Consider the following 26,500-nt stretch of genomic DNA (forward strand, 5'->3'; position numbering starts at 1 on the left):
AAGTGGTTACTGAGGAAGATAAAGGTATGTTTAATTAATTTTTAATTAATTAACTATAGTTTAGTAGCAATTTGCATGCTAAACACTAGAGCTACTGTACTCTGAACTATGAGGCTGTAATCTATAACAGAAAATAGAAGAAAGTATGACTTTAAGAATCCCCTATAAAGGGAATGTGTTCAGTTGGAGTTCACCACTTTAAGAATATATTATATGCCCCCTTTCTTCTTTTGAAGTGACTGTGCTTTGGAAAATGTGCTTTTCTTGTGTGTTACACCCTTAGAGCAATCTCTTTGCTTGAAGTACATGTGAGCTTCAGAAAACAGATTAATTAAAGCATATGTGTACATAATTAAAACTTACATTCAACTGTTAGCATTGGAGAGACACTTTTTATCAGGGAGAAAAATGAGGGCACAAGAAAAGCAGTAATGCCAACTGTCTACAAACCTCTCTTAAATACAATACAGATTAACCTGATCTTAGGAAAATTTTTTTCTCTTCTCCCAATTACCATAACATTTCTGAACTAAAACATTTCTAAGCTGTAACGGATCAATGGGTTTTATGCAGGTAAGTGATTTTCAAGCTGACAGAAAAATATTTCTGAGAGTGGGCTAATGCTTGGAATTCTGAAAAAAAGACATGTTTGGGTCCCACCACTGAAGCGTGTTCTCCACAGAGAGCACTTGGCTGTGTCCTCTGTGGATCTGGAGGTGCCCGTGAGGAAAAGGTGCTGCTGTTGGGACCGTGTTCTGATGGCTGCTCTGCTGTCAAAATCATCCCCACCCCTGCCCCTCATCTGCAGTTAGGTTGCTGGGGGGTGAAAAGAGATGAAATAAAACTCAATGTTTCTAAATGTTGTTTTGATAAACAATGTATGGAAATGAAAATAGCGTAAAAAAAGCTCTTAGCAAAAAACTGCTCAAATAAGCAAACCAGGCTGCTTTTGGCCTGTTGTACTTAGGTTTCTTCTTGTAGAAGTTCTTGTTTCCTCTCCCTGACCCCTCTAAGTAAATGAACTCACTCTGATGGCTGCACTTCACAATGGCTTTGTACATCTAAAGAAGTCACAGTGTGTAGCCGTGTCAGTCTAATACAGCCCTGTAGATGTACTGAAGGAATGTCATGGAGTGGATGCTACTGGTGGCTGAAACCAAATTGTGTGTAGATCTCTCGCCTAATAGAAGGACATAAGAGTAGAAAACACTTCATGGGTGATGACATCCAGTCCCCTGCTACAGCATTCCACTGCATTTTTCAGGACTGCAAGTTTCTGGAACTTCATTTGGAAACTTGTGAGTGGTGATTCTCCTGTGGTGACTGAAAAGTCACTAAAATTTTCATGTTCTAACTTGTTTGTGGCTAGTTTATGGCCATTCACTAAATGTTTATTTATTTTAGTTCCCTGATGTTCTCTGCTATGCTTTTGGAAATTGTGGGAACATCTTTGTTTTGCAACTAAGGCAGAGACTTAGCTTTCTTTAAGAAGAATTGGTCTCTCTGCTGTACGATTCTTCCTCTTAGCACCTTTGTGTGTGGTCTTTTCTAGGTTGAATTAATCTTTGGAGTATGAGAAACTAGAAATGATGTGGTATTTTAGATAGTATCTCTCCAGTGTCTTGTTCACTGGGTCTGGTACGTTTTCTGGAATTACATTTGCTGATGCTTTCTTGAGCCACCTACATCCTGTTGATAGCTATTCATATCATTAACTTGTAGTGAAGTAATCATAGTAATCCTGAGGTTTGAAAGGGTTTTTTTCCTCCTGTCATTTCAGAATCATGGGTTTATTCATATCTCAGGTTCATGCCACTTGTTTTACTTAATTTTCCTGGTTTCATTAATTTTTGACTGCTTAATCCCATTTGTAATATTAGACTTCAAGGTTAATAAATTCTCTTTAAAAAATAGTATGGTGGCTTCTGAATTCACATAATTTACCACCTTCTGTTTTAATGGGAAAATGTTTCTTGGACCCTGACCACTAAGTTCAATAAAATTAGTTTTCAGAGTAATTCTTAAGGAATTGTAAGAATTCTGCTGGGACTTTTTTCTCTTGGACAGTTAACCTTTCAGCATGATGTATTTTTCTCTTTTTCTTAGCTGTTTGAAAATTATTGTATTATCTTCTTCAGCGAGCCAGTGATTTCAGTCTTGGTGTTGCAGCAGGTGTCAAGGCCAGATAAATTGAAACTCTTAATTTTCCTTTAACAGTTGATTCTCTTCAAAGCAATTGGCTATGTGCGTATGGTAAACCCATATAATTCTGTCTCATTTTTCAGATCTCTTTTGGGAGGAAGATACCCTCCTACAATATATGCAGAATTTGACAATAATTGTCCGTGGCTAGTTGTGCCACCTTTTTATTTTATAGGTACCAGTGTTCTCTGTTTGCTAGTAAGGTATGTTACTGATTTGATACACTTCATGTTAAACTGTGTAGGATTAAATCATCTTCATGTACCATTTTTGTAGTAGGTCTGAAATGGAAACCTAGTGAACTCCCCTTTATAACATGAAGCTTGTGTTTATTTTCCCTGGGAACAAAAAGATTTTGTTTCCATGCAATCATTCACAAGCCATTCTGTCTTTGATGTGCGATCAGAATCATTGCCTTTATCAAAAAGGGTGGCAAAAATTTAAGTGTAGGTTTTGTACATCTTTGGTATCTTCAGTCTCCTCTTTTCATGTGACTAAACCACTGCTCGACTGCTGTTTTGATTTTGGTTTGGGGAGGTTTTTTGCTTTGTTTTGGGTCATTGTTTCTTGAAGACCAAATTGCATGAACTTTCGTTGTTTCTACCTCTTGCTGCCATTTTTCCTGAATTTTTAAACACCAGTTCTTCTTTTTTTGTAGATTCTGTTTATTCCTAATAGCAGCTTTAGTTGTTATTTATCTTGGAGTGTTCTTCCATAAAAAGAAAAATATTTTGATGGCTAGAGATTGAAGATATAAATCTGTTTCCACTGTAGTTTGAACACATTCATGTTTTGTCTCATTCAGGACCTTGAGATTTTACTACTAGTTCACTTGCATTTTCTGTTCTTGCCTCTTCAAAATACAGAACCTTAATTGCAGAGCAGGTTTTGTTTGTTCAGCTATTTACACTGAAGGCCCATGAAATGGAATCTAAGATAATAATTGTGAAATCAGTAGGAGTTCAGAAAGATGTCCAAGCTGCTTCCTTTTCCTACTAGAGGATCAATACCACAGCCTACTTTTTACAGATGGGCTAAATTTAAAAAATCTCTGGCAATGCAGGTTCTACAACTTGGCAAGTTGTACAACCAGTTTCTTGTGGTGTTTGTTGTGGTCACTGTGTAAGTGTAGAGAGCTGGTCTTGGTATCTGAGGTGAATTTTGCTTTCTGAAGCTTATTCTGTGCATGATGGGGGATACACTGTTCTCTTGGAGAGTTTTACGTATTTAAAACATGCAGTGCTGTATTCTAAGTCTCTTTCGACTACTAACCTGTTTTGTGGAGGAACAGCAGGAGAGTTTTTCCCTTCTCTCTGCATGTTTGGTTGTTGGTTTTTTGTTTGTTTTTTTTTTTTTTTTTCATTTTTATAGACCCTCAGTGGGTCAGGCCTGCCACAGAGGAATACAGCAGAAGGATTAATTAATATCTTTTGCAGACTCTTCTTCTGCTTATTTATACCACCGTGGTGATTACAACATCGTTCACTCATGTTTCATTTGGGATCTACTGTAATCACTAGATAGTTATTGTTCCATCTTTTTCCTGTGAGAATCAAGAATAAGCTGGTTGGTTTATGTGATGTTTTCTCGTTTCAGTGACTGGTAAAGTTAGCTGTCAGTTATTCCACCCAGGAATATCTGGATGATAGAGTTATGGGTCTTTTGTCCTATTATTTATTAATACTGGCATTTATCCTCCAAACCAATGTTTCCTTTCCTCTGGAAGTTTAAGGTCTGTTATGATGGTACAATTTAATAGGTTAACACCGTGATACAGTGCAAGGTTCTTATACTACAAAAAGTGAAATTCTGGAAATTCTTGGCTGTCTTTCTAAATTAGGAACTGTTGCACAATTAGTATTAGGTTTAAAACCAGTTGAATTTTTAACACTGCTATGCACAAACCCCTGATTTAAGATACCAGTAATACTAGAAGGGCTGTTTGTTCTGAATTATTTTTTTAATCTGAAAAGGGACAAAATGCTCTGTTGTGAGTATATATACTCACAACATACATATATATACATGCTCAACACGTTTTCAGCACTTTCTGACAGTTTTTTGAAGCTGGGCTGTGAGTGTGATCAGACATTGCTACTTTGAGCAAGCAGAGCAGTAAAAAGCAGCAGGAGTAGCAAAATAGTAGCATCCTTCCTTCATATAGATGAAAAAGGATGGGTCAACTATCAGTGATTTTGGACACTTGAGGCTTAAATACAGGAGTATGCTCACTGTGTGTGCCTTAACTTCAGAATGGAAACCTTATGTATTTTTATGGCTATGTCATCAGGAGATCAAAATAGAGTGTAGTAATCTTTGTATCATTATTCCATTCAAACATTGGTATTGCTAAATATTCAAAGATACTACTGTTTTCGTTTTGCTTCTACCAAAGTAAAATGAAAACCTCTGAAAGTGAAGAGAAATGGAGCCCTCATAAAGTCACTACAACTACTGTGCCTTGCATGGATATCTCCAGTTCAGTTTCCCCTGACATTATCTGGCATCAAATAGAAGATAAGGATGCTGCAGTCTCCTTATTCACAATGCATTGGTATCACTGAGGTTGCTTATGGTGCTGTGATCTTTTTGGAGAAATAGGATCCTGATCATAGGATTTTTTCTGTACCGTAAATGGGGCTGCCATATCTGCCAATACTGCCTTTCAGCTGTCCCATTTCTCAGAGAGGGAAGGTCACAAATGTTGTTTGAAAGACATTTAAGTATTTCAGAGACAGAAACTGGAAAGCTGCTGTGGTGGGTTCTTTCCCAGAGTATATTCAACCATTGAGCCCATGGCTGTTTGATTCTGAAAAGTCTCAGCATATCCTCTTAATGGATAAGCAGAAGAAAATGAGGATGGGAGGAAGATAACTTTGGGAAAAGCAGTTAAGTATTCCTGTGTATTAGGAAGACCTACCTCTTTGAAGTATATGCCACTTTGTGGAAATAGAATGTAATTGTTTTGATCATATACTTACAGGCTGCAGTTTTGTAAAACCAAATGCATATTCAGAGGATGTTTTCACACTTTTATTACAGCTTTTTGTGTGCACCTCACTCCACCCTTCCATGCAAACATCAAAAATCCCTAGTTTACTTTATGGATGAATAAACTGAAAAATTATGTTGGGAAAAAAACTCTTCTGGGCTGTTAGACCTAGATGTAAAAAAATCAGCTCTGAATATTTGTGTGAATCCTGTCAGTTCAGTGGTGAGTGGTTTTCCTCAGTATGTTCATAACTTGGTGTGTCCAGTAGCAGGTTGAAGTGATTTTTTTTTTTAAATGGAAGACTTTTTGTAAATCAGAACAATTTGCCACATTTTTGTCATTGTACAGACAGAGGACTACAGCAAAGTACTTGTTGCACTAGATAAGAAAGGGGATGTAGTTTTCTGCACGTGCATTCTAGTGGATGATAAGGAGAGACTGTATAAATTACCGAGGTGTACGTGTGTGTGTGCACTTATTTGTAAAATGGCAGCAGCTGAAACCTGGCCTAATCTCTTTTCAGAGGGTGCAGTTCAATAAACAAAACATTTCTGATGGCATCACATCTCCAGACACCATCACTAAGACATCAGTTCACTGTAGTGATCTCTACATCCAAGAAAACAAAAGCTCCTCTTCATATTTGCTGTCAAGTACTTTGTCTTCCAATCATGTTGTTTTGAAGAGACTGTAAAATAATAATTCTCAAGAATTTAATCTGAGTCTTTCTTCAAAAGCACTTGTTCATTTTTCCTTAATATGTTGTTTTGAAGAGGAAGACTTGTGAACTTTTTTTTAGATTTGGGTCACTATTTCTTGAGTGTTTTTAAATCTAACTTTTTTTGAAAGCAAAAACTACTGAAAATTCTTTGCAGTAGGTTTTTTGAGCCTTTTGAAGTAATGTACAGGCAGTTAGATTATCTTTAAATCTTAAGTCATCCTCCCCTAATGATCATGCCTTTTTTTATTGCCACTTGGACATTTTTAAGATCTTAAGTGTAACGTTTTCTCCATTCTATTTCTGTTCATGTTGTCTTTTTGTTAAACCTACAAAATCTAAATAAACCCAATTAATACTTTACATTTCTATAACCCTTTCTCTAAGCACAAAACTCAATGGGTTGGGACGCCTGTCTTGGAGTTGTTGTTTCTTCTACTTGTGAAGGAGATAAATAGAAATAATGAGTTAAAACAGTTATAATATGTCTACAATGTGGAGAATCTATGGCATGAGAGGAGTGCATTTACTGTGGCCCAGACCACTAATAAAATGGTTTTGATTAAGGAAGACTTCTTTTCCTTGCACATTGTATTAATGTTGCAGATGGGGTGAAGGAGTGCCTTAGCTAATTTCTGACTCCTCAAATTGGAATGCTTATTTGACCTCTTCAAATAAATATCCTGCTGCTACTGATAGGGTTTGGGGTTTTTTTCTATGTGGAAAAAAGTGAACAGAAATATCTTCTCATTTGCACTTCAGGATTTTTTTCCTACTGATGTATGAGTAGATGCAGGCCAGCTTGTTATCTCTAACCCATGCAATGGCATCGTCTATCTGGTGCCATCTGCCTCCTCCTTTATCAGTTCTCTTGTGAGTTTCTCTAAACAGAAAATATTTCTGAAGCAGTTTTTTCTTCACTGTTTCTTTTTTTGTCTGAAACACTGACATTTTTATTATAGAGACCTTTGTCCTTCTGGTTTCATCTCCTTAGTAAAGTCTGGGGTTGTTTTTTTTGATGGGGGTCAGTTCTGCTGTTGTTCACTGCAAGTCAGAAATGACGTTTTAGTGACTAGTGCTTCTCACAGCAGTTTGCTCTTTTCTATCGAGGAAAGTGCAAGACCAGCATGTTTTTCCTTTTAGAAGACCCAAAAGTTTTGTGGATCTGACTGTACTAAGAAAAAGTAATAAATTCCTGTATTTCAGATACCAGAACTCTGACATTGATGCTATTTTTTAAAAAATTATTTTAGTAGAAATTTGAAATACAAATGTAAACAATTTAACTCTGTAGAGTGCATTCAATATATGTGTGCCTAGACATCAGAAAGATAATGTAAAGCTAAGGCTTAAAGAGATTTTTAAAAAGATACAATTATCTGTATGATTTTTAAGTCTCATATGAAATGTATTTTAGAACTTGCCAGTGATGGCTGATAATCACTTTGATATTTTGAGGAAAATGGTAGCTTTAAACAGATGATACAGAATTTATTTTTAAAAATGTATTGTGCTTATACAGTTGATGGCTTTTATTTCCATAATGTTTTTTACTACATAATTATACATCTTAATTACGTAATTACCGTCATAATTATTATGTAATTACATGTAGTTCCACTAATTACAAAATCAGGAAGTGTAATTATCTACTAAAAACTTTCTGAAATCTTATTTGTTCAGTAGAGATTATTTAAAAGACCAGTGACCTACTGAAGATGGCGTGCAGTGTTGTACTTAACACCAGCCCTCTTTTTTCCCCTTCCTCATGGGCAGTACAGTTTGACAGGGTTGTGGAAGGACTTCCATGTCTTTAATTATGACTTGCCTTGATAGGAGGTTGGAGAACTCAACTGTGTTGCCTGCAAATTTAGAGCCTCTTAATTTTCGCTGTTGATACCTTGTGTCTTTAAATTTAAAGACTCTGTAGCTGAACATCCAGAAAGTTGCATGGTTTGAGTGAACACCTTTGTGACATTGTTTGTATTCTGGTTGAGGGTGTCTGGTTCAGGTGTTTAGTGTCAGGTATAAAGGTGTTTGAGAAAGTTTGTTCATGGCCATGTGTATGTGGAGTGAAAGCTTGACTCCACAAAAGATAAAGGGAATGTAGCTGATTTCTCATGATCCAAAGATTTCATTTATTGCATAAAACTGCTTTTGAAAAAATTGTTTTCCTGTATTGATATACACTTATGTCTGTATGTTGTTTTATTACTTACTATGACACATACTTGATTATAAATTTGTCGAATCATGCAGTTTGAAACCAAAAACATTTTGCTGCATGTTATAGAAAAGCAAAATTAATACTCAGGACAATCTGTGGTTCTTTTGCCTGCGTGCTGTATTAAAAGAAGATAGTAACTATATTTTCTATATGTTAAATTGTGCTACCTTTAGTAGTTTGAATGAAAAGCGTACTGTAAAGTGTTAGATTTGGTGATCTTTTTTCATTCTGTAAGACTGTGATGTTTCAAAATGGCATCAGAGATACAAAGCTTTTTCTCACATGCATTATGACAGCAAGCATTTATTTATTATGTCATGGTATTAAAATCACCAAAAAGAAAAATATTTCCAGTAACAGAAAGCAGAATTAATATGAAGGGATAATTTTTTTAAAAGTGATTTTTGTTTGCAATACTAAAAAAAACTAAGAAGAAGATTGTAATCTATGTCAGAAGGGAAATGGTGAAAAAGAAACATGAAGAAAGGGGGGTACTGGAATACTGAAATTTCTTTGGAACACCTCAAGACTTAATACTGTGTTGCACATGTATCAGAGTGTAATTTTTCTGTGCTTGTTGCATAAGGCAACTGTTTTATTGTATACTTGCCAAAAGCTATTCTTAGCTCCCAGATTTTGGCCTGGGTTTGCAGTTGATGTGAATATGTCATCTTCTTGATGTTAAATGTAATTACCTCAACTCACATCTCCTACGTATATGAGTCCTAAGGAGAATTTGTCTCCAAACCAGTTTAAATTATATTGATCATTAAAAGAAACACATGGAGTCATTATTTGTGAAAACCAGGGCCTATTTAATCTCCAAGATTTAAATTATTGCTGCAAATAAAATTATGTTAATTATTATACTCACTGAAGTATAATAACTGCACAGGAGACATTTCTTTTGAAATATCTTCCTGTATCCTCAACAAACAAAGGATTTCTATCAAATTCATTATGAAAATATAGTTATGCTCTTTTCTCTAAGAAATGGATGTAGGTAAGCTCTTCTTTTTATTAGGGACTAGTAAGTCATGTAGAGAATAGCGTAATGGAAAATGTTTGTTTTATTCCGTAGGGGACACAAAAATGGTGCATGATATATGGATAAAAATGCAGCACAAGACAAAGAAGTGTCTAAATGCAGCTTAAATTTGGTTTATTAAAATAAAAAAATACTGCCTTCCATAAAGGAGTATTACATTTTTGCCATCTCTCCATCAGAAAATTGTGGTGGTATCAACCAATCCTGATTGATATATTTCTGGAGGAGCAGGGGCAATTGAACACTTGAAGCCATGGGTGTTGCTGCCTTGAAAATAAGGAATGCACAAGACAGTGTTTGGAGTACATATTCCAGAAAAGAAATACCTCTTCATGTCGTGGGCAGAGCCTCCACTGGCAGTTTTCAAGTCCCTCTCTCAGCAAAGCTGCACTCATTCAGTGACCTTTGTAGTTATTTTGAGGTTGATCTCATTCTGACAATCCAACTACCAAATTTCGTGTTTCAGTCTAATGTAATTGGCTTTTGAGAACAGATTAGTCGCCTTTGACAGGCCAAAACATGACTCAGCCTTTAAAAAAAAATCTCAGCAGGATGTTCTTCTGTCCTGGCTTGTCCTCCTTCTGGGAGGGGACTGAGATGCGTGCGAGGGGCAGCTGGTCAGGTTAGGGAGCTCTTTGTTTTTACCTGGCAGAAATAGGTTTGGAAGAAGTTGATTTGATCCTGCAAGGATTACAACTGTTAAATGCATATCAAAATATTTTCCTATCTTATATTATTTAACTCAGAATATAATAATGTAATTATTTTGACATGAAAACGTTACGTACTGTTGTATTTCCACTTATCTTTAAATAGACATTTTTCACTTTGTGAGAGATGCATGCAGTAAGACAAAACAAAAAATGAATTAAAAGAGGTGAGTGACAGCCTAAGCTAGTTTATTTATGTTATAAAAGCAAATAATATTTGCCATTAATAGAATTTTGCAGACATGGAATTAAAATATTTAGCTAGTTATGGTATTGTTTTATATTTGTAATGTGATGATATATATTCCATAAACTAACAGTAGGACATTTGTCAGATTAATATTTTGATATTCTGTTATGTAGCTGTGGGGGAGGGTAAAAAAGCATTAAAGGGACCCCATGGTTTTGGGTTTTTTTGATAGAGCTGAGCTTGTAGTTTAAACATACTTAATGAAAAACAGTGGTGAGTGACCAAAATCAATATAGTTAACATACTAAGAGCATTAACTGCCATGGTTTTGAAGAGTAATGGTGAAGTATAGTAACCAGGAACATGGTGTGAAATATTTTTACTATTTCATACTTTAAATTTTGTATTGTACAGGAATTAATGGGTTTTTAATTGGTTATCATGAATGTGATATCATAACTTGAGACATAATTCAGTTGTTTCAAGTATTACTTAATTTAAGAGATCTAAAGTGTAGCTTCTTGGTTGGAAACAAGTGCCACATGTTTTTTTGAGCACTCTTGAGGATGGTGACTCCATCATGTCTTTGGGCATCCTATTCCAGTGTTAAACCACTCTTCAAGTGAAGAAGTTTTTCCTAATATTCCACCTAAACCTCCGTTGGTGCAACTTGAGGCCATTTCCCTTTGTCCTGTTGCCGGTTACCTGGGAGACGAGGCTGACCCCTACCTGACTGCAGCCTCCTTTCAGGGAATTGTAGGGAGCAGTGAGGTCTCCTCTGAGCCTCCTTTTCTCCAGGCTAAACACCCCCAGCTCCCTCAGGTGCTCCTCACAGGAGTCATTTGCCAGCTTTGTTGCCCTTCTCTGGACACAGTCTAACAAAAAAGAGAAAGAAACAGAGCTTCTAATCTGAAGGTTTAGTTTCTGAAAGTCTGGATACAAGTTTGAAACCACTATTTCTATTTTTTTGGGTTTCTGTTCTCCAAAGATTGATCAGCTGTTTGCCAGTTTAAGCCCTACTTCAGGTACCACAACAGCTTAAAAATATTTTTCAGTGTTTCCAAAAAAACAGGAACTCTGATAAAATTCAGAAATTACAATGAAGCGTCCATGCCTTTTTGAACTTTTGAATACAATCTGAAGACTCTGCTTCATTTTGGTTTTATTGTATTGTTCTGGCAAATTTTGAAGAAGATAAGTATTTCAGTCAGGAGCTCCTATTTAGACAAAACACGCATTTTCTTTCTCTGTTTAGTCTATTAACATATGAGCATGTCTATATTTTCTACCAAACACCAAAAAGTATCATTTTTGTTCTGTTACAGCATTTAACACTAGCGATTTCTCATCCATACATGTGTTCTCTGTCCTACAGTGACTGCTAAGGCTGCGCTGACCCACAGGGTCAGCAAATATGCTTTATTTTAACCTGTCTCTCCAGGACCCACTTTTGCCTGTGGTGTCTGTGGGGTTTGAGGCAGCTCTGATGTGTCTGGCTGCTGCTCTCCACCCTTCTCCATTTTCAGGCATCTCTGCTGCCCTGGCAAAAGCCACTCTCCTACTCATGTAGATCCTGGGTTTGCTCAGCTCTTCCAGCATAGAATCACAGAATGGTTTGGGTTGGACGGGATCTTGAAGATCACCTAGCTCCAGCCTCACTGCCATGGGCAGGGAACCTTCCACTAGACTAGGTTGCTCAGAGCTCCATCCAGCCCAGCCTTGAACACTTCCAGGGATGAGACATCCACAACTTCTGTGGGCAACCTGTGCCAGTGCGTCACCAACCTCACACTAAAGAATTTCTTCCTAATATCTAATCTAAACCTACTGTCTTTGAGTTTGAACCTGTTCTCCTTTGTCCTGTCACTAAATGCTCTTTTAAAAAATCTCTCTCCATCTTTCCTGTAAGTTCCCTTTAGAGCATTCTGGTTTTCCTTCTTCCAGTTCTATTAATGGCTTTTTAAAGGGGAAATACAATCATCAGGATAGATTCTTGAGAACTGATAGGCATTCTGGGCTTTCAGGAGCCCTCATCTTTACACTTTTTTACTGAATAAAGACTGTTTAGAGATCCTTTCAAAATAGCTTTCAGTTTCCTGCTGCCATCAGCATCCAGTGTCACCTGCACATTTTAGATCTGTGTCCTTCCAGGCATCGAGGTGCTGGTGCTTTACTGTCACAAAAGCCCTTGGCTGCTCTTGGGTTAAATTCCTTCACCAAAAAATAGATGTGAAAGGAAGGTGATAGTACACTCAGACTTTGCGGAAATTTCATGAGGATAAAAGAAAGAAGGGTAAGATATAACCACAGATTAGCAGAGGATAAGGTAATTTTAACATGGAAGCCTTACATTGCCCATTCATATGTTAGGATACCTTGCAGGTACTTGCCTGTGTGCCTCTACCCTGACTGTGGAAACAGTATTGGTGGTGCAGCATTATGCTTCAGAAATTATGTTGCACTTTGAGGGGATTTGAGTTGTTGAGGATTTTTTGTAACATAGCAATTATAAACTTCTCTTTCCATGGGGAAGGAACGGGATGTGGGTTATTTGTTTGGTCTTTGATCCTTAAGAGACAGGTAAAGAACTTTCATCCAAATCCATGGCACTATGGCACTGTGTTGGTACTGTAATTAAGAGCCCAACAAAATATTAACACTAAGGTAACATTTTATTAGAGTGCCACAGGGACTGATGTGGAATTTTTTGTTAAAGAGGTTGTATTTTGTAAAGGAAATCAGAAATGCTTGTTCTGAACTACATGAGGAAAGAGCATTAGTGCAAAATAAGAATGAAGACATAAAAAGAACTGAACAGATTTGTAAAGTGAATTTGACAAAAAACAGTCCCAAAGTTCTCAGTATGGAAAATGTGGGACAGAGCTCTGAGAAACAGAAATGTTGAAGGATTTTATAGAGGCAACAGTAAATGAAACTAATTTGCAGTACAGCTGGACAGTCAAATAGTTCATTGCAAAATGTAGCCTTTATTTCTATGGCTTGTTCAAATCCGGTGTGGTGAAAATCAAGTCCTGCATTTCCAGTAGGAGCTCCCTAAACTGTGGATTTCATTACACTTGTTACCCTATGAGAAGTTTTTCTCGATTAGGGGATTGTTAAATAAGACCTGTATGTATGTATTATTGAAAACTGTTGCACAATCATAGGGCCAGCCTTAAATTGGGATTAGTCATCTCTAAAAGAATTCTAGACTTGGGTTGGTTTGAGAACAGATAATTTTGTATCATCTTGTTCTGGATGTGTACAGTGAGGACTCTGGAAAAGTATGTGTCAAAGAAGAACTTTTTTTATTGTCCTTTAAACATAAAATATGATTTGGGAGGCAATCTTTATTTGCAGAAATCAGCTGTTTTACAGATGGAGTACATCCTTCTTGGGAAGTTTCTTCAATAGTTGCAAGCTGATGTTTTTGAAATGTCTGGAGTAGGCCAGTATTTCTGTTGAATAGCGTGTTCATGAAGTCCATTATTATGATAAACTGTGTTCTTAGCATAATTCAAATTGGGATATATATACTTTGATTTTAAGAATTAAATTCTTTTCAAACTGGGAACTACAAACAGCACTCAAGAAAAAAAGTACTGTTGAACTTACACAAAAATTTTTACATTTAAAATTTTCCAACAATGTGGGTACTTTGTGTCCCCAAGTGTGCCTAGCTAAAAGAAGCCCAAGGAATGCCTGAAGATCAAACAAATATTTCATTATAATGCAAAGCTCTATAGAGCAATATATCCCAATTATAAAAATAATATCAATTACCACAGTGACAGGCCTTTTATGTAGTAAGAAGTCACCCATATCTTTCAGCTGATATACATTGCCTCTGATAAAAGAGAGCCAGCACTGGACTCAGCACTCCAGATGTTTCTTTCCAGGTCTGAGCAAAGGAGAAGGGTCACCTCCCTGCACCTGCTGGTGATGCTCTGGCTGATGCAGCCCTGGGTGCTGTTGCCTTCTTTCTGCAAGTGCCTGTTGCTGGTTCATGTTCAGCTTGTTGTGAACACACTTCTTACCTTGTTATGTAGGTAGTTGAGTCTGTAAATACTGTGTGGAATGGGGCTTTGCTGTTCTCTTTCTGTCTCAGTAAAGCATTCCACACCAAATATCACTGGTGGAGAAAATTCCCTGCAAAGGAATGCACTTCATCACTGCTCACTTTAAGGTCTCAATTTTCAAGCATTTTTATGTGAGTTTGTCAGGCTGTGGTCCTTTGTATTTTGGGGAGAGTTAGGCAGTTCTAGGACATGGCTCAGCTGATCTCATCTCTACTAGGCTGGTGTGGATCACACATGAGAGATGCCTCCTTGTTTTGCTGGTTATAAAGGAGGTCCAGGGTGGTGAGTGGTTCAGATCTACACAGCAGTATTACTGGAAAAACTGTAACACGTTACCCTGCTAGATGCCAAATGGGAAAAATTGATGTGTACAGCACTCCAGTCACCTCGATGTTTCTCACCAAAGAATGAAAAGTAACATGAAAGTAGTTTTCTTTATCCCTCTCCAGTTACAGCCTCTGCTGTCTAAAGCAAAGTGAGAAAAGTGTGTTCTGAAATAAACCATTTCTGCATCCCAGAATAACCTGCTTTTAAAGTGTACATAGCTAATTGTAAAGACCCTGGAGAAGGCATCTCGTCATGAATGCTAACCATGAGGAGACAAAGCAATGTAACTTCCACCACTCTTTCAGAAAATTCTGTCTTGTGGTCTGCAAACCAACCGGTTAAAAATCACGTTCAGAATAGAGTTCTGGCTTCTGTCACAGGAGCAGGCTGTTGTTCTGTGGTTATTTGTAGAGAAGCAGAGGTTGTAGTTCTACACTAGTACTATTTTTTGAAGGGACAAATCTAGAGACTAAACTTCTTGTATTGGGTCGTTTGAAAATGAATTTGCAGTCCTCAAGGTGAATGGTTGTTATCTATTAATAGCTATTTTTTACCCACAAAAGATTCTAGCAGTTAAAAGCCAGCTCCATCAACCTCTGCTTTTTCGTATTCAGTAAATACAGGGATCTTGATAACTCCAGACAAAGTTATCATGGGGAGGAGTTTAATATTCTACAGATCATAGCACATAATCTTTCTTCCTTCTGCTTCAATGTCAAGCATGAAAAAGGAAAATACACATTTACAAAGTTGACTTTAGAAGGGCCTTTAAAATATATTTTCTTAGAGCAGCCTCAGATAATCCATTATTTTACTTGTAGACCCCCTTTAGGGAGGGCAGAAGACAAAATGCACTCAACAGATTTGTAAGTGTATCAAGTTAGTACACTGAGATCAAAGGCTATCTCTGCCTGAGGGACTCTGCACATTCCCTTCCAGATCAGCTGCAACATCAGGGACAGAAAAACCTACAAAGCATTTTGTTTGCTGTGTGTTCAATCTCCTGTCATCTGCTAATGCAGTCTTTGTCAGAAAGTACTTAATGTTGTGGTACCCAAGTAACCTGCTTCCTTGTTTCACGTCCATTGTTCTGCTGAATGCATATCTCCTGTATTCCCTGTTCAGGATTGCTGACTTCACAAATAGGAGAGGATCTGCAGGCATGCTTTCCTCGGGGGTGGGGGGAAGAAAACAAATGTATTGGCATGCTAGTAGTGGAGCTGGTTGCATCAATGGGACAGAGGATATTGTATCCTTGAGGTATTAGTGGCAGCTGAGCCTGTGATCTCTCACTGTTTCAGAATGGCTCGTCTTGTGTGCTCTTGAAGGGCAGGATAGAGGATACAGACTCTAGTACTAGATTGTATGGGTGGGGGTCTTTGAAAAGAAAGAATTTTGATCACTGTATCAGAATAGCTGCGGGTCTATATTTTATCTGCTTCTTTAGTGTCTTCTGAAGAGTTGGGAGGATTTGGGAGGAGCGCACAGGGAGAAACAGGAAAAATTGTTTAAAAAAAACATTGAAATGTTTGGTGTTCATTTTCTTTTTAAATTGACCAATGTGTTAAAACTGAGTAATGCATTTCTCACTGTTACTGCACGCTAGGTTAGAGCAGGGGTGATGTTCCCAAGTGCTAAACCCTGGTGATTCTTCATTTTCTCAACTGTTTTTCCCCAGCATGACAGGATGAAGTTGACAGGGAGTAGTTTGTCTTCTTTATTTTGTGGAAAGATTGCTTTCCAGAAGCTGGCTCAAGTTGCTTTCCTCAACACCAGCAGTGGAACTTGAGTTATTTAATGCCTTTCCATGTGTGAATGACTAATTATTTCTTGGATTCCTTCATCTTTGATAAGGTCTAACTAAATTAGGGATCAGTAACTTAAGTTTGCCATAAATGGTTTAACTTTCCCTGGTTTATCTCATACCTGTGAAGATGAATGTAACTGGAAGTGTTCCCCTGCACATAGTGTGCAGCGCCGTGACAAGAGATAGTGTTTCAACTCTGGTCGCTCTCTGTGGTGTGACAGAGGAAAGATGTCCCTCTTTCAGTGTGTGCTGGGATGGTTCTTGCCCATCCCTTGCACTGGTAGCTTACAGAGTTTGTAAACCAACATCTGTAACCATTAGGGAGTTGCATGTTCCTGGTCCCAGAAAGCAGTGCTGAGGGACATCAGGTGAATGTAGCACCTATAACTCATGAAGTGAGCTGTTTTCTGAGGCGGTTTGACTGTATAATGCTCAGTAGGACAAGTCTGACAGGAAAAAAAGAGAAAATTTAAAATTTAAGAAGGAGGGGAAATTAATTTTTTTCTTAATTTCTGTAAAGCACATGGGTGTATTCAGGAAGAACAATAGGTTGGTGGTTTCTTGCATTTTAATACACAGATAGATGCTGTTTATCTCTAGATGTCTCTATAGATATGGGTCCCCTGCAAGCAACTGCTGCATAATTTGATTATGTTCTTCTAGAGGATGATGAAAGACTCCTCTGCACATGGTTCTGAAAGAATCCTGTGTTGGGCACCCATCCCAGAAATATATCTAAGCAGCCAGGTTCTGTGGGGTTTTTTTCTGGAATTATGTATATCACTAAGAATTATACATTTTTTTGCTCCTCACAGTCAGATAAGCACTTACTTTAGCGTGACTAGCATTTCATTAAATGGGAGGGTGTTTCAGTATAACAGGCTCCCTTTCAGGTTGAAAGGAGATAGACTTCGCTTTCATCTTGATCTTTTTTTCTGGTGTTTTGGGGATCTGCTTTGCCTCCCAATCTGTAAAATACTGTGTGAAAAGTAGATGAAGGTGAAAAATGATGGTGAGTTAGATCTCATACCTTTGAGAACGTAACAAAAGCTGATGTTCAAAAAAAAGTGCTGTTACGAAATTGATATGTAGCTAACAGGCTACAGCTTAAATTGGGATAAAGCTGGCTGTTATCAAATACCTGAACAAAAAGTCATTAATAAGTTGGGCAAGTGTTCATTAAATATATAATTTTCTGTTTGTATTTCAAGACTTTTTGGATTAAATGTCTCATGTGGGGGTTGTTCTTTTAGTAAGGTTATGGGATTTTGTCATAAGCAAAGTAAAGCAACAGTATTTAATTTTGGTCACGTGCTTCATCCAAAACTAGATCACAATGGCGTTTTTCTTTTGTTTATAGTTGATCTTCTGTGCCAGCACCAGATGCTTTAGTCTGTTGTCATCTCTGCTGTTTCAGTGACTGTTTTTGACAGAGCAATTTGCTTTCAGGTGTCTTGTTTTACTTTTGTGTATGTTGTCCGTATGCCTGATGTTATGGGAAAGTAATTTCCTCAAATCGGTGGTGGTAATGATTTGAGTAAGTAAATGGCAATTGAATTCCAAGTCTTCCAACAGCACTGATGTGCTGATACACAAGGTCGTCATTCTCCAGAAAAGGCTTGTCTACCAGTCATCTCCTGTTACAATTGAAGCTGTGTTTTGGATAATTCTGCTGGATTTGAAATTCTTTCAAAAATTTCCTTTCATGAAGATGCTAATTAATGACTGAATGGATGCAGTCTGGTATGGTGCTGTTCTATTTGTAAGTTAGTTTCAGTCTCATTAATCTGAATTGGTTTCGGTAGCTTCTGGAAAAATTTTCTCAGCCAGAGAAATCCGTGGGGCCTCCAGGACCAAAACACACAAAGTTAGAGCATGGCAAGCATGACAGATGTGATAGATAAGACAACATTGCTCTCAGTATTTTTTGGGTGGGAAGTAAGGAATCTGTATATTTTTAATTACATGGGATCTTGTTCTGCTTTTGAAAGTGTGTATTCTTTGCATATGACAGGCTTTACACAAAGTAATCTGTGTACTTATTCTTGTGCAGCCAAATACGCATATTTAATATATTAGCAGGAACTCATAAAATCCAGTTAAATATGAAATACAGTTGAAAAACATCATAAGCAGCAGTCAGACCTTTGAAGTGGAGTTACAATGGGTTATTGCTGTTAGTGGACCACCTGACTGCGCCTTTTTATTGGAGATTTGGCCTTTCTGTTTGAATATTCTGGCTTTTGTGGGTTTAAGCAATAACTTGATGTGTAAGATGCTCTTACTAGGAGAATTCCTTTCCACTCTTCTAATAGTACATGGCTTCAGCTGATTTTGAATATTTTAAGAGTTTCTGGTTCTGTAAAAACTGATTAATTGCTTTTGAAAGCAGGCCATGTTACCAGCTCTTGATAGGTCTGCTTACATCTCTTTTCAGTGTTTTCGTGAACAACTGATCAGATTATATTCGTCACTCTTGGCTTGTGGTGATTTTAAATTGAAATGGAATGTATTAAAGCAGCCAACCACGCTGATTATATTGCAAGCCTCATTTAATTTTGTACATTCACCCATTATCATGAAAAGCAGGATTTTTTTAAAATGCATGATTGTGACTGTACCTTTAGCATCTCCAGAGGTCGTCTGTAATCGATGCATAATTTATTAGTGTTGGATACCTGATTTCTGAAAGCAAGTTCCACAATGTTACATATACATTAAAGGTGGAGAGCAAAAAAATCAAATTGTTACCATTTCACTGATATGCTCTTCTTGATACTGTCCAAGTCCTTACTGGTCAGTTTAGGCTCCTGCATGGAAACATTTGTATGCAATTGGTCAGTTGTTTTCTGTAGATCACAGAACTGTCCGCTCTGAGGCACTGGAGCATACATGAGACAGTATCATAGAATCACAGAATGGCTTGGGTTGGAAAGGACCCTAAAGACCACCTCATTCCAGCCCCCCTGCCATGGGCAGGGATGCCACCCACTCAATCAGATTGCTCAGAGCCCCATCTGGCCTGAGCACTGCCAGGGCTGGGGTGTGTAGCTATGGCAGTGTGTTGTTATGAAGGTGTTCTGCCAGGTTATCAGATGACAGTATTTTCCCGCAGTGTTCACAGTAATAAAATATGTTTCTTAAAGCTGTTCCTTCTGTTTTATTAACTGGCACTTTCTTACAATCTATGAGAAGCTGGGCAGAATCATCTAGTTGAAAGTCAATTGAAATGCAGACAGAATAAATTTTTACACAAACTCTCTGTATCCCTCTCCTTACCATTATCTTTGAAAATAAATCTGTGATTTCCCCATACTTGCTCAGATGTAAATGTCCTGGAAGTTAACATTCCGAATATTTGGTGTTTGCAAAGTGGTTAAATTCACATTTCATAATAACTTTTTTAGGTTTGTGCATAGCTTAATGCAAAAGAATAGTATTTACACAGTAGCTTTCAACATGGATTCTTGTATCATTTTTGAAAAATGTTGCATAGGCTTTTAATGTAATTTATGCACAGAAAAAATTATTACTTATTCCAGCATTTTGAAAATATTTTACAGTGCTGTGTCATTCTGTGTATGACTATTTCCCTTTCTAGAAACCCTTTGGGAAAGCAGTAGATACACCTTAGTGCCCAAATAGCAGCTACTAATCTGGGGAAAAGTGAAGGCATCAGTCCGTGGGTCTGGGTGTGGATGGCACCAGCACTGGGTGAGGCTGGAATTCCACCCCATTAGCTTGGCCCTTTGATTTACCAGCACCCAGCTGGATCTGAAGCAAATGTTTCCTGCGGTAACCTGGTCTGAATCGGTTTCATGCCAACTCTCAACAGTTTAAAATTAACATTAGTTAGCATTTTCCTTTTGATTTGAGTAAGTAAACATTTTTATACCTTTTGAAGAAAAGACACTGCAGTGGCTTCTGTGGCTAAAAGATAACAGTTAAACTCTCAAAAGTGTTTAGTTTTGTTCCTCCAGGAGACCTGTGACCAACAAATAAAAGCAAAGAGAGATTATTATAGAATGCTGGTTTGCAAAGACAAACCTTATACGTGTTTTTACGTACATAAACAAAGCAGCTGTAGCCTTTGTATGGTCCCTACAGCGGCAGTTGCAAGATGTTCCAGTTCTCCTGAATAACTTCAGTGTCTGCAGTGGGTTTTTGTGGTTATCTGTCAGTTGTCTCCATAGATGTTATGGCTTAGATTTTGTCATTAGACTTCAAGTCTAGTTGCACTCAAAATCTTTACTTAGCTATTTAATATAAATTTGTTCTCAGAATAAATTGTATCAGTGACATATATGACATATCTGGATGTTGTTTACTGGCTTCTTTGTAATCTTGCTTTGTATTTTTCTTATTTTAAAGTCTGATTTGTTAAGAAATGGTCAAGAAGATGAGCTGGACGAACTTACAATCATTTGCAGAAACAGAGTTAATAATGCAAAGGGCACTAGCCAGTACAGTAGTGTAAGCTATTTCTTAACATAAGAAAGAACTTCCTCATCCAGCTCTGTGTCAGAAAGGTGCTCCCAGGACAAAGGAATTATGTCCATTTTAAATGTGCATATTAAATGCCTTGAGCAAAACTTTCATCAAAGTGTCCCTCACACTGCCAAGTGTCTTTATGGAATGCACCTCTCTGTCTGTGTGGATTTTGGGAAGCTGTCGCCAATATCAAACTAATGCTACAATATTTACTAAAATCTAAATAAATTTATTTACCAATTCTCAGCACTGATTCTGAGGCTTTTCCATTGGCCCAAAGTGTTTGTGTTTGTTTCTAAATACGATGATTCTATATATTTGTATATTTTTAAATAATTTCAATGTTTCTTTTGTTTAGATGAGTTTCAGCAATAGTAGTTTTCTGTGAGGATGAAGTTCTAATTGTTATTGTCACAGAAACTTTGCAATTAAACAGAAATATTATTTTTTTCAGTGTCACAAATCCAGAGCATTACTAAGAGGACGCTGGGGTCTGTAATCTGCAGAGCGATAGATTTGTCTGACGGAGTGGGCTCCAAAGTTCCTTTTCCTGCTCATCTCCTACCATCTAAATTGTGGAGTGCTTAGTCACCTGAACCTGTGATTGTGTAGTGGATTATGTGTTCTAAAAGCCATTATAGCTGTGAATAGTACCTGGTATTGTCAAAAGACCTTCACAGTTTAAGTCTCATGAAAAAAAGCTGTGTTTGTATTACTGGAGACGATTTCACTAGGCACAACATGTTTACATCTTCCCCTCGGAGCAAAACTGAGTTAAAAAGGTGATCTCTAACAGGTTATATCTTCACTGAACTTTGACATCCATCTTAACCCTTAGGTTTTTCCTTCCCATGATGTAAGAGATGACATTCATTTTGTGTGCCCTACTGCAGCTTGTCCATTTCATTGTCTATAAAGTAGTGTCTTACTGAAGATGTAATTGCAGTAAAAGGTGGGTATTGGAAACTTTCAGCGTTAACATCTCAATTTTCCTCAGACTGAGTTTTCCTGACACGCTTTTTGAGTGTGCAAGTTAGGCCTTATCCAATGTGACTCTATCCTCTCAGTGGTTGGTTTTACTGCCTGTGGTGAAGAAGGCTGTACCGTAAAGAGTGGTAGACAGATTGTCTTTTTCTAGAGTGAGTGCCCTGTTGGTGTGTGGCTGATGGTGTTCAGCCTCCTCTGTTCAGGTGGGGAGTACTGAGACTGGTAGGAAGAGACCCATGAGTAACTCACTAAATGAGATAGTGCTAAATGCTTAGAGTTCTTTTCAGATTTTTGCAGTAAATCTTCATTGTTCTCATTTTTGTCTTTTTAATGACAGCCACAGCAACACCTAGTCATTCAGTACATTGTTGGTGTAAATTCTGTGTCAAGTGAAAGCAAGGTAGAGCAGCAGATTCTTCATTAAATTTAATTGTAAGCTTTTTGATTCAACTTTCAAGAAATTTAGCAGTTTTTTAATCTTGGTTTTGGTTTTATCTTGGTTTTGCACATCTCATTTGAAATGTCCAGGTGACTTCTATCATGTGCTAGATACTTGGTTGCACTATTGCTATCAAAATTGAATTTACCAGTTTCAGCAAAACTAAGATGAACACCTGCTTTAACTACAGATATAAGTTCTTAGTTTCAAGATCCAGGTCTTCCACTGTATTCTTTCCTCCCTCTCTGAAAGACAGGAGTGGAGCTTTCACCCTCAAAGACTTGTGAGCTTTTGATGAGAATGAACATTGCCCAAATTTAAATAGTATTCAAAATGTTGAAGTGCCTCATATGACTTACAGCAACTCTGACTTGAGCATCTTCAGCAGTTGAAGAGGAATATTTTATGCCATCAAAAATACAGATGCCAGCAGAGGCATCTCTGAAACAAAAATTGGAAATGTGGTATATTGTTTACCTCTTCTGTCAGAACATCACTAGTTATTTGTATTCTGCTGCTGTCTAGAGGTCGGATGCACCACAAATAGACAATCTTTAAGACCATTCCTGCCTATAGAATTTGTAGTGCAAGAGAAACAGTAGGTCAGAGGAGGAGGTGCTGTCCAACATGTTCTACAGACAAAAAATGAAGCCTCAAAGCTGCTGGTCTGGTATGATGCTGGAATGTGGTGGCAAAGCCGAGTGTAGCACCTTGATCTTCTGAATGAAGATTCAGTGCTCAGCAGCTGTAAAAGCAGCATGAGTAGTCTGTCCTTTTTATGTTTCCCTGATGATGCAGATAAAGCAGGAAACTGATAGTGTCTTCCAGATAAGGATATATATAATCAGTTTCATGAGCATTTGCAGAAGAGAGGTTTATATTAAGCTTTAATAAGTGCAAAGAACTGTGAATGCTTTTAGTCAAGCATTGCTAGCAGGTATCTTAATTAAATTTTTTCTAATTTATTCTCTGTGTTTTGTACATTCCTTGGCTTGTCTTGATTGTCTTGACTTTGCTCAGTTCTGTTTTCTGATATTGCAGGGGCTTTCTGTTTATTTGCTTCTCTGTTTTTAGACTTCTTCCCACTTGATCTTGATTTTGAACCAATGCATCTCTAAACTGGCTTTTTCAAGCAAATGCTTTCCAGTATTTTCATCTTTGTGGGCTCATAGAATCATTAAGGTTGGAAAAGATCTCCAAGATGATCAAGTCCAACCTTTAACCAAACACCACCATGCCAACTAAACCATAGCACTAAGTGCCATGTCCAGTTGTTTCTTAAACATGGTGACTCCACCAGCTCCCTGGGCAGCCTGTTCCAATGTCTAATCACCTTTTCTGTGAAGAAATTCCTCCTAATGTCCAACCTAAACCTCTCCTGGTGCAGCTTAAGACTCTTCTCTTGTCATGTCGCTGATTGCTTGCTTGCAGAGTCAAAAGCTCTGCAAAGCTGAGTCTCATTTTGAACAGGCTTGCATAACCCAGTGCATTTTAGTTCTGTTACTCTACAAAGGACTGTTTAATCTGGGTTTGCAACTGCTTAACCTAAGGAAAATCAGTTTTGGGCTTACTGGATTGTTCATCTTTTATTGCCATCTCATTTTTGCAAGATGATGAGCTATTTTCCAAAAGGAAAAATAGACTGATGATTGTAAAACAGAACTGAGAAATTCAGTAAGTATTTTTTTCTGTTATAAAATAGTTCACTGATAAACAGGAGAAAGAGGATGCAAGGCCAGTTACACATCTTGGGGAAATGAATGTCTTCTGACTCTGCCGTAATAATATTTCCTCCTTCCTCATTTCTTCTAAACAAATATACTCGGGGTACTCTTCAGTGATAGTATATATAAAGGATATCCTCCAAAAAGAGATTGGCAGGTTTAATTTGTTTGATGTGTGCAATCACAGTCCATGTTAAATTTGAAATGCTTGTCCAATCAAGGGTTCAATATAGAAAAGAGGCAGTAACAAGCATGCTGTACGCTGTAATAAAGAAATCTGTTGATTGAAAACAGTTTGTATATTTTGGAAATGATAGGGAATGTAATTGGTAAGAAAGAAAAGAACAGGGCTTCATAAATAATAGGAAATAGAGCATATTTTTTCCACTGATAATGCTAACTCAATTTAACAATATTCTGGTACTGAATTTTCCTGTTCAGTAAAATAGGTCTGGTAGACCTTCCAGTACTCTAAATTTCATGATTAATGGAAGGAGCTCTTTTATTTTGATGGTGCCAACTTCAATATGTTAAATTTTAGCTATAATGACCCTCTCTTTTTCTCTCATCCCTTTTTTCCCCTCTGTCTCCTAACCCTTAGACGTGTATATGAAGAAGAAGAGGATTTGGCAGATGAGCTTTTCAGTCAGACTTGACTTTTTTAAAATACAGCTCTCAGAGCTTTCATAAACTTTCAAAGGATATTTGGTAGACTAGATAAGATGAAAAGACCTTGATGAGCCAGGCTAACTTCATTATGTCTTACAAACTTCAATAATTCTAAATCTAATCATAGTTAAAGCCCAGGACCAGTTCAGCAATTCACCCTTGCTCTGCACCAAACCTTTTATATAGTCTTTCTTTTTTCACTGCAGTTCACTGACAAGAACTGTTTCTATTTATGGAGCAATAAGTACTTGAAGAGACTTTTAGCATATGGATTGTATCTATGCAGTGTTACAACTCTACCAGTGTTGAAAATAGCTTTATTTCGTGTCATTACATTTCTGAGGATCAGACCGCTGTTCTGTTTCTTATGTTTTGTGTGAGCGTGTGTGTAAGCTTATATTAGGGTATTAATATATATTTCTCAAAAGGCTGTGTTAAATGGACATATAGCTGCAGCTGTTTATGCAGTAATTGTTATGGTACTTTAGAACTCTTATAAGCCAGGAGGAGGAAGTACTTGAGAGTCAAAGCTAGGAAATAATGCAGCTAACTGCAGTTTTATGTGGGAAAGATTCATTATTGTTAAGTTTCTCAATCATTTTACTTTATGTTTTGCATTGAGATAATACGTTAGTCATTGTGTTATATGAGGATAACCGATATTAGGAGATAAAATTATACCTAAGTGGTCATGGTAGTTGTGGGGAATATAATGTGTCAGGCTGAATTTTTGTTCAAGTATTCTCATCTAATGATCATAAATATTATGACATTTTGAAGAAGTGCTCTTAAGACTAAAAAAAAAAAAAAAAAACAAAAAAAAACAAACCAAAAAAAACCAACCAAAAGTGTGAAGGTGTCCCTATTAGTTTGAGCAGTTGAGCTATATCAGACTCTGTGCTCAGGGAGGAGGGACAGATTCCCAGGAGGTGTTTGGTGTCTGCAGAGTGGTAGCCACTGTGGGTGACTCCAACAGGAGCTGGTGCTTGGTCCTAGAAAGTCAGCTCACATAAAGATCTACAGAGATGATGTGATAATCCCTACCAAAATTCAGAATGAAATAACATCAGTTTTGAGGCATTTAAAATTACTGCACTCTCTGTGGGCTCATTGACTTTACAGGCTCATTTGCTCTTGTGCTCAAATAATATTTGAGTCTTCTTTTATTGAGGTTTTGGGTTCAACACTTCCCTCCCCAGAACCGATGCAGTAAAAATTCCATAAAAGCATGCACATTCAAGGCTTCATTGTTTCTCAAGAACTTCAGGCTAAATCTTGGGGCCTCATCAGATGTTTGTTCTGTAAAACCCGTGATTCAGAATAAAGATGATTTTTACATAAACCTGAAGTGTAGAAATGATAATAAATGTGATTTTACAGTGAGTAATGAGCAAAAAGCAATCTGTTTTTTAGTCACAAGTTTTTAACCAGGTATCAGCACGGTTGGAATGTTGCTACTGGTTGAGAAATTATCATAGAAGGCTGTCACTCAAAACAGTACTTTGAAGGCTCTATTGAAACCCTGTAGATACTGGGGATTTCTCTCTGAGGGGTAGTTGTTTTCTTATAATCAGAAAGTGCAATTTAAAATCTGCATTAATACATTCAGACTAAACCTTTGAATATTGTAGCCTGCTGGTAGTTAACTGACTCATTTCTAGTCACTGTGTTAAAATACATGAAAAGGAATTGTTAGTATGTCTAGTAAAATAGCTGTTTCCATTATCTTTGCTCTTTCTATGTATGTGTTTTAAGAGAGACATTCTTACTCTGTGTATTTTGATGTCAACAGTTCTACTCTTAAATGATGGACAACAAGTTAACAACATAAAATGGGTGTTGACAGTTCTTGAAAATGAAATAATGTTTGATGTAACCTCAAGTTTCTCT

The 26,500-nt window shown here is 37.3% G+C and overlaps 1 protein-coding gene across 5 annotated transcripts in view; it reads left to right on the forward strand.

Moving 5' to 3' along the window:
* POLA1 (DNA polymerase alpha 1, catalytic subunit) overlaps positions 1-26,500 on the forward strand; it is a 187,722-nt gene that overhangs the window by 145,675 nt on the left and 15,547 nt on the right. For all 5 annotated transcript variants that reach the window (XM_039551766.1, XM_039551768.1, XM_039551774.1 and 2 more), the window contains one exon: positions 1-24. This exon is cut by the window's left edge and continues 73 nt beyond it. In XM_039551766.1, coding sequence (XP_039407700.1) covers positions 1-24 — 24 coding nt within the window. The remainder of the gene's footprint in view (positions 25-26,500) is intronic.

The sequence above is a fragment of the Corvus cornix genome, chromosome 1 (assembly GCF_000738735.6).
Source record: "Corvus cornix cornix isolate S_Up_H32 chromosome 1, ASM73873v5, whole genome shotgun sequence".
NCBI lineage: Eukaryota > Metazoa > Chordata > Aves > Passeriformes > Corvidae > Corvus > Corvus cornix.